General features: G+C 37.0%; 1 protein-coding gene across 1 annotated transcript in view; it reads left to right on the forward strand.

Moving 5' to 3' along the window:
* The window catches only part of rhot1b (ras homolog family member T1), a 22,459-nt gene continuing 9,080 nt past the window's right edge, over window positions 1-13,379 (forward strand). Inside the window, exons 1-13 of the mRNA XM_017481791.3 lie at window positions 1-282; window positions 3,511-3,569; window positions 3,665-3,746; window positions 3,828-3,871; window positions 3,957-4,010; window positions 4,798-4,850; window positions 8,589-8,697; window positions 9,210-9,311; window positions 10,244-10,342; window positions 10,452-10,560; window positions 10,774-10,894; window positions 11,641-11,725; window positions 11,956-12,101. Of these exons, the coding sequence (XP_017337280.1) occupies window positions 246-282; window positions 3,511-3,569; window positions 3,665-3,746; window positions 3,828-3,871; window positions 3,957-4,010; window positions 4,798-4,850; window positions 8,589-8,697; window positions 9,210-9,311; window positions 10,244-10,342; window positions 10,452-10,560; window positions 10,774-10,894; window positions 11,641-11,725; window positions 11,956-12,101 (1,100 nt within the window). The 5' untranslated portion in view covers window positions 1-245. The remainder of the gene's footprint in view (window positions 283-3,510; window positions 3,570-3,664; window positions 3,747-3,827; window positions 3,872-3,956; window positions 4,011-4,797; window positions 4,851-8,588; window positions 8,698-9,209; window positions 9,312-10,243; window positions 10,343-10,451; window positions 10,561-10,773; window positions 10,895-11,640; window positions 11,726-11,955; window positions 12,102-13,379) is intronic.

The raw sequence follows: 13,379 nt of genomic DNA on the forward strand, positions 1-13,379 counted from the left end.
AGCGAATGAATAAACCGGCGGTGTTTCACAACATATTCCGCAGCATCACATTTATATTTCGTGTCAATAATGTAAAATTATATATATACATGGCCTGAAAACATTTCATAAAGAGGATGGATTTAAGTTAAATCACCTCTAAGAATATTTTGGATCATGCGCATGCGTGCAATCTGAGCTGTAATAATATCTTCATTATTATAGAGAATCCGCTACATGACATCTGAGATTAGAAATTAGGAAAGATGAAGAAAGACGTGCGGATTTTACTCGTCGGAGAGCGTGAGTCATCTGTTTCTGTGTTTTATAACCTGACTGACTAAAACAGAATCGACCTACTTTACTGGACACAGACGTGATCACTTAAAATTTCCTTTCTGAAAATATACTGTGCTTCTAGAAGGACATGCATACACTAATATTATATATAAGTGCGTTATGACGCTTTATAACTAAATATGCAGTGCAGAGGGGTAAAGGAAAGTCTCGAAAACGAAATGTCATGGCCTTAGATTTAAGAGCACTTTAAACTAAATTATATATAAATATACCTCTCTCTGTATATATTTTATATCATGATATCATGATAATGTGCGAGAACGAGTACTAGCATGTAAAAAAAAAAAATTATTCCATAAAAATTATTTCCTGAAGGATCTGCGCATCATCTGACATCTGGTGCTGGTGGTGTGTGTGTGTGTGTGTGTGAGTGTGAGAATTACAGTTATGATGCTTACAGAATGCTTGTTAGATGCTTGTCATCAATGCATTTCATTTTGCAGTTAAAAATAAAACTTGGGATATTTTTGTTATAGGATTTCACTACAAAAAGTTACAATAATGGTTTTAAGACCTTCTAATGCTGAAGATCTAGCAAAGAAAGAATCAATCAGGGCTGCGGTACAGGATGGGAGGAGCTCTGAATGATTTCTAAGTAAAAATTGGGTTGTGCTGGAAAGTAAAGCTCTCAAGTTTCTTGTATTCTCGACCAGGTTTTCTTTTACAGTTTCCCCGTATGTGGCTCCATCCATCTTGTCTTCAACCCTGATCAGTTTTCCAGTCCCTGCTAATGACAAGCATTGCAACAACACGATGCTACCACCACCAGGGCATCTGGTGCTACAGTCGTGTCAAGCTGCAAACATCAGCGATTTTAACCAGACAAACACGCTATCTCGGTTTTCCACACACAGATTAAATCTAGTACGGTCTTATTTTAGCGTGTAATTTGGTTTTTGTCAAACATCACTACTTATCATTTGTTGCAGAGACGAGTGGCATGTTATATTGGAGAGCATGTCTATTTTAGAGAGTGACTTTTCTAAATCGATTAAGATTTGATAAAGAGCTTCTCTGACCTTCTGAAACCTGTTTATTAGGAAACAGAAAGCAGGGTTTAGCCCACAGTTTAGTGCAACTTTCCGATTTTCCTCATTTCACACCTCTTTTGTCTCGTCAGTGTGTTAGTGTAGAGTGCAAAAACTTTATGCAAAGGTATGTTCAGTTCAGTTCAGTTTTTGTGCTAATATAATGTAATAGTAATATTACTTTTCAACAAAAACCATAAGAAAGAAGGAAGCTGATAATTAGTTACTAACAATGTAATAATGTAATGTAATATAATAATGTAATATTTTACCAATTGTTTTTTGAGTGTGTGATAATACATCCTTTATTTAAATTTGTCAAATAAAAAAAATCTATCAGACATTTTTTGTGTATCTTGTTTTGTTTACTTTAACGTTTTTAAAAATGCACCAAATGCATATTTAGAATCCTCATTATGATAATAATCTTTGTAATGCTATTTAAAAAAAATATCATAATTTAGTTATTTTCTTTTCTTTTAAAGAAACAAAATGAACTTTAAAACAGTTCAATACAATTTTTTAACACATTTTACAGCAAGGTGAATGATCACTCAGCATGCTGGTATCAACATCAACATCATTTAATATTTTATAGCCCTAAAAATATTGAATATACTGTCCAGTTGCAATCAAAATTATTCAACCCCACTGCAAATCAGGTTTATTGTCAAAATTGACAGACTTTCAGCTGTTTGCAGTGAACAAATCAAACAAAAGCAATTGAAATAATTCAACACAATGAATGCTTCAAGTGGTTTCCCCGAATTCAACTGTAAATGCAAACTTTTTTAAACTAATTTTGAAACTTCTCCAGTTTCAAAATTATCCAACCTCTTCATGGCAAGCATCTTTAGTACTTAGTAGAGCACCGTTTTGCTGTTATGACCTGCTGCAAACAAGGTGCATAGCTTCTAGCAGCGTTCCTGAGGAATCTTAACCCATTCCACATGAGCAATGGCCCCCAGTTCAGAAATATTCTTGGGTTTGTGTGCTGCAGCCACCTTCTTCATATCCCACCAGAGATTTTCAAGGGGGTTCCCAGTCAGGTGACTGTGATGGCCTTGTAGAATAAGTACAATTCCGTAGAATCTTCCAGGACTTCTTCTGCAACCAATCCTTGGTGGAATTTGAGGTATGCTTGGGATCATTGTCCTGTTTGAAGGTCCGATGACGCCCAAGCTTCAGCTTCCTTACAGACGGCATGACGTTTTCTCCTAGGACTGCCTGATACTTCAATCTTGCCTTCCACATGCTGCAGATTTCCAGTGCCAGGGGATGCAATGCAGCCCCAGAGCATCACCGAGCCACCACCATGCTTGACTGTGGACAGAGTGTTCTTTATTCATTCTTCTTCCTCCAGAAACACTGCTGATCCATCGTGCCGAAAAGTTCCAGTTTTGTTTCATTGCTCCACAGAACAGAATCCCAAAACTTCTGTGGCTTATTTATATGATTTTGAGCCAGCTTTTCTTGTGCTTTTGGGTCAGTAGTGGCATACATCCTGGAGTTCTGGAATGGAAACCTTCTGCTTTTAATATGCGCCTTACTGTGCTCACTGAAACCTCAGTGCCTGTTGCCACCAAGTCTTGCTGCAGGTCTTTTGCAGTCAGTCAAGGGTTTTCCACAACCTGCCTTCTCAGAAATCTGGTTGCAGCCGTTCATAGCTTCCTTTTTATGCCCCATCCAGGTATTTCATACATTTTCTGCCCCGTCCAGTTCAGGTATTTCATGTGATCCAGCTCAAGCACACCTGGTGCAACTAATGAAGCCCTTGATTAGTTGCATCAGGTGTGCTTGAGATAACACCTGTTTAGCATATTTGTGATGTTGTGAGGGATTCTATTCAGGGGGTTGAATAATTTAGAGACTGGAGAAATCATTATAAGTTGCATTTTCAGTTGAATTTGGGGAAACCACTTGAAACATTCGTTGTTTTAAACTATTTCAATTGCCAATAAATCTGTCAATTTTGACAATAAACCTGATTTGCAATGGGGTTGAATAATTTTGATTGCAACTGTAAGTGTGAATAAAATAAACAAATGCTGCCCATAGCACAGTAATACTGCACAAAGAAAGTCCTCATATTTTTATAGATTACTTATAAAATCTTTTATAAATGTATGTTGTGTGTGAACAGCCAAAGTGGGGAAGACGTCTCTTATCATGTCTCTGGTCAGTGAGGAGTTTCCTGATGTGGTAGGATGACTCATATTTCATTATGCATATACAGTACTTTCCTGCTCTGCTGTTTTTTTGGCTGATGTGACTGATTCGTGCTTGTGTCTCTTTAGGTTCCTTATAAAGTGGAGGAGATCACCATTCCTGCTGACGTCACGCCAGAGAGAGTCCCTACACATATAGTGGACTACTCAGGTAGTGAACGAGCAGATTAAAAGCACTTCCTGTCACATGATATGACCTTAAAGTAAATAATTGTGTTTTAAATGTGTACAGAAGCTGAACAGACAGATGAGCAGCTTTATCAGGAGATCTCCAAGGTATAATCTGTCAATTTAAATACATCAATTGCACTGAGGTTTGTCCCCATGGTGCTGATTTATACACATCTGTCTGTCTTTGCAGGCGAATGTTATATGCATTGTTTACGCCGTCAATAACAGGAAGTCGCTTGAGAAGGTGAGTCACAGCGAGGTTTCACGTTCCTCTCTCAGAAATGTTGTAATCATTAATAATGTAATAATGTCATTAGGGGAACTTGTGAAAGAGTTGCTAATGTCACGTGAGGACATAAAATCTTAAAACATAGATATCATCATGTTATCAAGGAAATGTAGATACCTGACAACAAACAATATAAAAAAAATAGAAATCTGTTAGTGGTAGTATTATAGCATCATCATCATCATCATCAACAATAACAATAATCTTTATTACATATTACACAGTGCCCTCCACTAATATTGGCACACTTGGTAAATATGAGCAAAGAAGGCTGTGAAAAAATTGCTTCTTTGCTCATATTTACCAAGGGTGTCAATATTGGTTTAAGGCACTGTACATTAAAAAAAAAAAAAAAAAAAAAAAAAAAGTGATTTACAAGGAAATGAAAAGGATACTAAAAAAAAAATTAAATTGAAGAAAAAACAAACAGACAAAATTATGTTCTTAAATGGTGTAGTAAAACACTTTTAGCTGCTTTAAAAAATATTTATACACACACATATACACACACACAAGCTGCTATGGAAAACATAAGACTCCGGGAATATTTGAGTTGCCTTTTTTTTAATTACAACGAGATTAATTCATCCAAGAAATGTTGATTGAGTACATGGAGACTCTGAGGGACTCTAGGACTGTTCCTTAAATGTAAAGGAGTGTGTGATGTACAGAAAATCTCAGGGAGTTTATCATAACACAGATCTCATCCTGAGTTCTAACATGTGTTGGTTTCTCTCCTCAGGTGACGAGTCACTGGATTCCTCTGATCAATGAGAGGACGGATAAAGACAGCAGGTCAGAAGGTGTTGATTCTCTATAACAGCAGCACTGACAGTAGTGCAGGTTTATATTAATGTGCTCGTTCTGATACATTATAGTTACTATAGTAACAGCTCATTCACCGAGATGTGTACAGCGGAAACTCCACATAAATGGATTAAACAAATTTTGATCCTGCCACACTCCAGAGCTGAGATCTGAGTCTCTCATTTCCAATGTAATATAAACATTTGGGATGCACAAATATGAACATTCACTGTATGATTTTATTTACTATGCTATAGTACAGTATACTATACCTATTTTATCTACTATTCTATAATACTCTATACCCATTTCATCTATACTATACTGTACTATACTTCCATATTTCAACGATACCACACTGCACTGTATCATACTGTAATGCACTATACTGCACTATACTATACTATGCACTGCTACACTTGCTATACTTTGCTTATTCTATACTATACTGTGATATACTTGTGCTATACCATACTTATACTATACTGTACTATGTTAGACTTATATTATATTAATATTATACTTATACTATACCATTTCATACATTAAAATTTAATCTATACTACACTACACTACACTTTTACTATACTATGCCATACATTGACATTTCACCTACACTATACTACACTGCACTATATTATACTTATGCTATACTATACTATATTTCACTACACTACACTATACTATACCATACGTATACACCCTTTTACTATACTATGCCATACTTTAAAATTTCATCTATACTACACTACACTATACTATACTACACTACACTACGCTATACTTCTGATATACTATACTACACTTCACTATACTACACTACACTACAGTATACTTATGATAGACTATACTATACACTACACTACACTCTACTTATGCTGCACTATACTATACTACACTATACTTATGATACACTATACTATACTACACTACACTGTACTTGTGCTATATTATATATACTACGCTGCACTATACTATGCTATACTATACTACACTGCATTACACTACGCTACACTATACTATACTGCACTGTACTATACTACATTACACTACACTATACTACATACATTTACATTTATTCATTTAGCAGACGCTTTTATCCAAAGCGACTTACAAATGAGAGAATACAAGCAAAGCAATATATCAAGCAGAGAACAATACAAGTAGTGCTACCATACAAGATCCATTAATTGAGTTACAGAAGAAGCACAGTGCGCAGAGTAGAGGTATAAGTGCAAAATTATTTATTTATTTATTTGTTTGTTTGTTTGTTTGTTTATTTATTTATTTTTATGAGTTGGTTAGGTGTTCATGGAAGAGGTGGGTCTTTAGCTGTTTTTTGAAGATGGTGAGAGATTCTGCGGTGCGGATTGAGATTGGATTTTCATTCCACCACTGAGGAACAGTTAGTTTGAAGGTTTTTGAAAGGGACCTTGAGCCATGCTGAGTAGGAACTACTAAGCATAGGTCGCTAATTGATCGCAGATTGCGTGAGGGAACGTAAGCCTTCAGGAGATAGTTGAGGTAGGAGGGTGCTGTTCCAGACAAGGTCTTGTAGGTGAGCATCAAGGCCTTGAATTTGATAAGGCAGCTACAGGAAGCCAGTGGAGGGAGATGAAGAGGGGTGAGACATGGGTTCTCTTGGGCTGGTTGAAGACGAGGCGTGCTGCAGCATTCTGAATCATCTGAAGGGGTTTGATGGAGCTCACTGGGAGGCCCAAGAGTAGTGAGTTGCAGTAGTCCAGTTTTGAGATAACAAGAGCCTGGACTAGTATCTGTGTAGCCTGTTCGGTGATATAGGGTCTGATTTTCTTGATGTTGTACAGGATGAACTACAGGACCGTGCAGTTGTTGAAATGTGGTCTGTAAAGGTCAAGCTGTCATCAAGAATCACCCCAAGGTTCCTGGCCGTCCTAGTTGGCTTGAGTGTGGTTGAGCCGAGCTGTACAGTGAGGTTGTGGTTGATTGAGGGACAGGCTGGGATGACGAGAAGCTCAGATTTTGCCAGGTTGAGTTTAAGGTGGTGTTCCCTCATCCAGACCGAGATGTCCGACAGGCAAGCAGAGACGCGTGCAGAGATGTTTGGATCATCAGGCTGGAAGGACAAATAGAGCTGGGTGTCATCAGCATAGCAATGATATGAGAAGCCATGAGACTCAATCACCTGCCCTAGAGATGTAGTGTAGATAGAAAAGAGGAGTGGTCCCAGAACTGACCCCTGTGGAACACCAGTTGTGAGTTGCTGAGTTTCAGAAATACCTCCCCTCCATGATACCTTGAAGGATCTGTTTGAGAGATAGGATTCGACCCAGCACAGAACCGTTCCAGTGATGCCCAGGCTGGAGAGGGTTGACAGGAGGATCTGATGGTTCACAGTGTCAAAATCAGCAGCGAACTCGAGTAGGAGCACCAGAGAGGTTGAGTAGGATATAATATACTACACTATACTATACTACAATCTTCCCTCTTGGTTGTCCATCGTAGCGACAAAGAACATTTTGTCATCAGACATGATGTGTGCGTAGATGGCTGGTCAGGCCAATCTTTGCACAGAAAGTCCTATGGCAGGTGGGACAGGGGATGGGATGGATGTCTCCGTGAGGGTTGCTGGAACAGGTTTTTCTGGCTTGCCCCTTTCGTTCGGCTGCAGCTGTCTGATTTGTCTCACACAGCAAAGAGCCCTTGTGAATGGAGGAGCGCCAGGCGTCATGATCCAATGCAGCCTGTTCCCAGGAGGCAGGATTGATGTTAAACGCTTTCAGTGAGACTTTGAGGGTATCTTTGAAGTGTTTCTTTTTGCTTCCTTGGCAACGCTGACCTTGCTGGAGCTCGCCATAGAAGCGTCTCTTTGGTAGACGCTGGTCATGTCAACCACATGCCCTTCATGTGGGTCATCATTAAGATGGTGAAGATGCTAGGGAAGCCTGCTTCATTGAGAACGACAGTGTCTGGGACTTTGTTCTGCCACTTGTTGCCAAGGATTTTCCTGAGACTGGTTGGGTGAAAATGGTTCAGTTTCCTGGCATGACGTTGGTACACTGTCCACGTTTCGCATGCATACAGCAGTGTGGGGAGCACAACTGCCCTGTACACTTTCAACTTGGTGTGGATGGTGATGCCTCTTTGGTTCCAAACCTTGGCATACAGTCTCCCGAAAGCTGAGCTGGCTCTCTTAACTGTTAGATATCATTTAAAGTATACATGCAATGGATGGAAATGTGTCGATTTTATCTACTATACTATACTATGCTATACTATAGTGTGTGTGTGTGTATCTATATATGTATATATATATACACACACACACACACACACACACTATTATCTCAACTTTGGAGCATGCTCGGATGAAACTAAGTGCACTCCTGTGTTAGTCTTGACCTCCCTAAGGCACAGTTAAAATTTTCTGAAGATATGAGAATGTAAAATTTTTCACTCAAAACAAAACAGTAAGGACCTTTGTGGGGGGGTTTTGGGAATAAAATGGAGCATTTTCAGATCTTCACTAAATTCACATAGAGCGTTAGGCAGGTCATAACTAATACAGGAGTGCACTTAGTTTCATCCTGTCATGCTCCAGAACTGAGATCTGAGCCTCTCATTTCCATTAGGATACAGTCAGTAAATACACGTTTTGAACTCACGAATGTAAACATTTCCTGGTGGATATCAAGTAATGTACACAAGTAGTGTAAGTGTGTGTGTGCGTGTGTGTGTGTGATACAGGGTTCCTCTGATCTTGGTTGGGAATAAGTCTGATCTGGTGGAACAGAGCAGCATGGAGACCGTCCTGCACGTCATGAACAAATACACTGAGATCGAGACCTGCGTTGAGGTGCTAACACACACACACACACACACACACACACATGCTGTTTTTAAGACTAGGTGGTGCTTTTACATTGCTTTATTTTGTTTTTTCAGTCTTAGAATCGAGTCTTGGATTAATAACAGTTAATAACACATTATTCAGTGTTTATACATGTGTTATAACAAGAGTCTTCAAATAGAAGTTACTATGAAGATGAGCTTACACCTGATAAACTTTTCTTTATTAATGTGTCCTTAGTCATTTTAAACTGTAATGTAGTAAATTTTTGAAAGTAAACATAAATTATTACTATGAATAAAAGTCAAAGTTTAAAGTGTTAATAATTTATTTTATTTGTATTTTTATTATTATTTTGAATTAACTTCTAATTAATTAATATTGACACCTTTATTAATTTGTATATTTAAATTGTTTGATTTATTATTATTATTATTATTATTATTATATTTTTTAATTAGCTTGTTAAAAGCTATAGAAATAAAGACTTGATGTTTGTGTGTGTTTGTGTGTTTCAGTGTTCGGCGAAGAATCTAAAGAACATCTCCGAGCTGTTTTATTACGCTCAGAAAGCTGTACTTCATCCAACAGGGCCACTTTATTGCCCCGAACGCAAACAGGTGTTGAACTCTTTCTCTCTTTTTAATCAATTTCTATCACAAATTTTCTTTGCGCTACTTTCAAATTAATTCAAATGGGAAGAAAAAGTAATTTCTCCGCTATTATCTCATGCATTTCTGTAAATGGACTTTTCTTTTCTTTTTTCTTTTTGTTTTTTACATCTAAAAGCGATGTGTTTTAAATAAAATAAACATTTAAAGTTCACAAAGTAGCAGCCATATTGTATCAACGACCTGAAAACATATAATAAATAAATAATAAGGTGGCCACAGCCACAATGTTGTTTATTAGGTTGCATATTAGTTTGGTATCACATTCTTGATTTTTATTAAATTTGGATCAAACGTAAATAAATTTTGTGAATAATTTCTCCTACATTTTTACTCTTAACTTGCAAACGGACTCATTTTTATTTTGGTGTTTTTGGTGTCTTTTTTCTCTTTTCTGCTTTTTTTAGGATTAAAAGTGACACATGTTTAATAAAAACAAATAAGTAAGATTCACAAAATAGCAGCCCTTTTGTACCGAAGACTAGAAAACGTATAGTCAACATATAACAAGGGAAAAAAGTCACTGCGGTCACAAAGTGTCTGAGATTAATGTGTTTTTAATAAGCGTAAATGGATTAATATTTTTTTTATTTTTTTTTTTAGGTTATAATTTCACTTTTGTTGATAATTTGTCATTTTAAGACCAACATAAATAGAAATATTAATGTGAATGTAAAAAATATATTTAAATGAAAATGGATCAGCCATGTGCAAATTATTTAATTTGCATATTACTTTTAAACATGTTTATATTATTAGTGTTCTGATCAGTATGATACATTTGTGATACTAATAATGTCATATATCATATCACAGTTTATATTTTTTTCCATTGTGTGTGTGTGTGTGTGTGTGTGTGTGTGTGTGTGTGTGTATGACAGATGAAGCCAGCGTGTGTACGAGCTCTCACTCGTATCTTTAAAATTTCGGACTTGGACAATAATGGAATCCTCAACGACAACGAGCTCAACTTCTTCCAGGTAAGAATATAATAAATCAATAAAAACAGCACGTACATCAGAACTCATAACTGCTACATGTTGATTTATTAATCATTTTATTAAGTGATATATTTATTGCTCTGTGCAGAAAGTGTGTTTCAGCTCGCCGCTCGCTCCTCAGGCTCTGGAGGACGTGAAGAAGGTGGTGAAGAAGAACATGTCTGATGGAGTGTGTGAGGACGGACTGACTCTGCAGGGTGAGGGACAGAATACACACACACACACACACACACTTACACACACACACACACACACACACACACACACACACACACACTCTCAGTGCTATGTTCCATTATCACATGCTATAATCAGTAATAGATCAGTCTTAATGAAGGAAATAAAGATTAAAATGGTGAGTGGTTAAACAAATGAACCTCTTGTGTGTTTCATACATGTTTTTTCCCCAGGATTCCTTTTCCTCCACACGCTCTTCATCCAGAGAGGGCGTCACGAGACCACATGGGCGGTGCTTCGCCATTTTGGCTATGACGATGACCTGGAACTACATCAGGACTACCTTTTCCCTCTGTAAGTCCCACCCACTCATATTAACCAATCACTTGTTGGTGGAGCTTTTGTTATCTCTATCTCCTATTATTGGTTTCTGCTGTTAACCCCATCTCCTTTTTAACCTATTTCTCTTCATAGTACTTTCTCCTTCTTACCTGCTTATCTTGTATGTCCCACTTCCTTCTTACCTTCTTCCTTTGTTATCCCTTCCTCCTTATTTCCTGTTTCTTTGGTAAGCCCTGCCTCCTTTTACCTGTTTCTCTAGTTCACTCCACCTCTTCCTTACTTCTTTCTCTAGTTAGTTCCACCTCCTTCTCACCTGTTTCTTCTGCTAGCTCCACCTGCTCTTTATTTGTTTCTCTTGTGAATCTCGCTTCCTTCTCGCCTTTTCTTTGGTTAGCAATGCCACCTTTTTACCTATTTCTCTTGATAGCCCCACCTTCTTATCTGTTTCTCCTGTTAGCTCCGCCTCCATGTTACTCTTGTTAACCCTGACCTCATTAGCCTCACTTCATTCTTTACGTGCCTCCCTCTTATTTGGATCTTTGTTTAGGCTTACCTATTGCTCACCTTTTTCTGTTTTTAGTCCCAACCCACTGCACCTGTTTTCTACAGATAGCTCCACCCGCTTCTTATTTGCTTGTCCTGTTAGATTTGCAATTCTTTGGCCTGTATCTCTACTAAATTTGCCCACCTTGCTGTTTTTTTCTTGTCAGCCACATCCCCTCACTTGTTTAAACATGATACACTGTGTGCATTTGTAGGTTAAGAATCCCAGCTGACTGCAGCACCGAGCTCAACCACAATGCCTCACTGTTCTTGCAGAGCGTCTTCGATAAACATGACAAGGTGAAGACGCCGCCACGGCACTCGCCCCCACACAACATTTTGCACTCACACACGTACATCAGGGTTTTTTTGGGGTTTTTTTTTACTTGATCAGTCTCAGTAATAATGATATAAAAAATGTTGTGCAATGTATGCTGGGTCAACCGGGACAGAAGTAGGCCCAATGTTGCATTAATTGTGATCTGTGATCTGTTTTTATTAGCTGATATCATCTGATGATTTTATTTTAGGACAGAGATGGAGCCCTGAACCCCAGCGAGTTGAAGGACGTCTTTGATGTTTTTCCCTACATGCCATGGGGTCCGGATGTAAATAACACCGTGTGTACGAATGATCACGGCTGGATAACATACCAAGGCTTCATCTCTCAGTGGACGTGAGTTACTGTTAACCATGATGTTGATTATTTTTCTATAACATCACATCCACAGGTCTTTTATTCCTCTTATACCACAGCAATTTACCAATATTTAAAATTTGTTATGTATATTTTCATCGAAGCTCATGCACTGCATGTGTATGTATAAATATAGTATAATACCATACAGTACAGTATAGTATAGTAGAGTAGAGTATAGTGTACCACAGTATACTGTGATACTATTGTATAGTGCAATGCAGTGTATTTTATAGTATAAAACAGCACAGTATAGTAGAGTACAGTATAGTATAGTGTAGTACAGTACAGTATAGCACAGTATACTGAGATATTATAGTATAGTGCAATGCAGTGTTTTATAGTATAAGACAGCACAGTATAATATAGTAAAATATACTATAGTATAGTGCAATGCAGTGTTTTATAGTATAAGACAGCACAGTATAGTGTAGTAAAATATACTATAGTATAGTGCAATGCAGTGTTTTATAGTATAAGACAGCACAGTATAGTGTAGTAAAATATACTATAGTATAGTGCAATGCAGTGTTTTATAGTATAAGACAGCACAGTATAGTGTAGTAAAATATACTATAGTATAGTGCAATGCAGTGTTTTATAGTATAAGACAGCACAGTATAGTGTAGTAAAATATACTATAGTATAGTGCAATGCAGTGTTTTATAGTATAAGACAGCACAGTATAATATAGTAAAATATACTATAGTATAGTGCAATGCAGTGTTTTATAGTATAAGACAGCACAGTATTGTGTAGTAAAATAAACTATAGTGCAGTGCCGTGTTTTATAGTATGAGACAGCACAGTATAGTATAGTAAAATATAATATAATATAGTATATTGCTGTATAAAGTTGTATAGTGTAGAATAGTACAGTACAGTTTAGCACAGTATAATATAGTAGAGTACTATACAGTAAAGTATAGTATAGTACACTATTGCACAGTATACTGAGATACTGTAGTACAGTGCAATATAGTGTATTTTATAGTATAAAACAGCACAGTATGGTACAGTATAGTACAATATAATATAGTATAGTACCATACAGTACAGTGTAATATAGTACAATATATAGTAATATGTAGTACAATACAGTACAATATTCTAAAGTACAGTATAGTATAATAAAGTATAGTGCATTGTAGTATAGTATCGTGTGGTATAGTGCAGTATAGTACAGTATAGTATATTACAGTACAGTATAGTATAGGATTGTATAAAAAAAAAAAACGGCTATATTTCCATTCAAGC

The sequence above is a fragment of the Ictalurus punctatus genome, chromosome 12, assembly GCF_001660625.3.
Source record: "Ictalurus punctatus breed USDA103 chromosome 12, Coco_2.0, whole genome shotgun sequence".
In the NCBI taxonomy this organism is placed as follows: domain Eukaryota; kingdom Metazoa; phylum Chordata; class Actinopteri; order Siluriformes; family Ictaluridae; genus Ictalurus; species Ictalurus punctatus.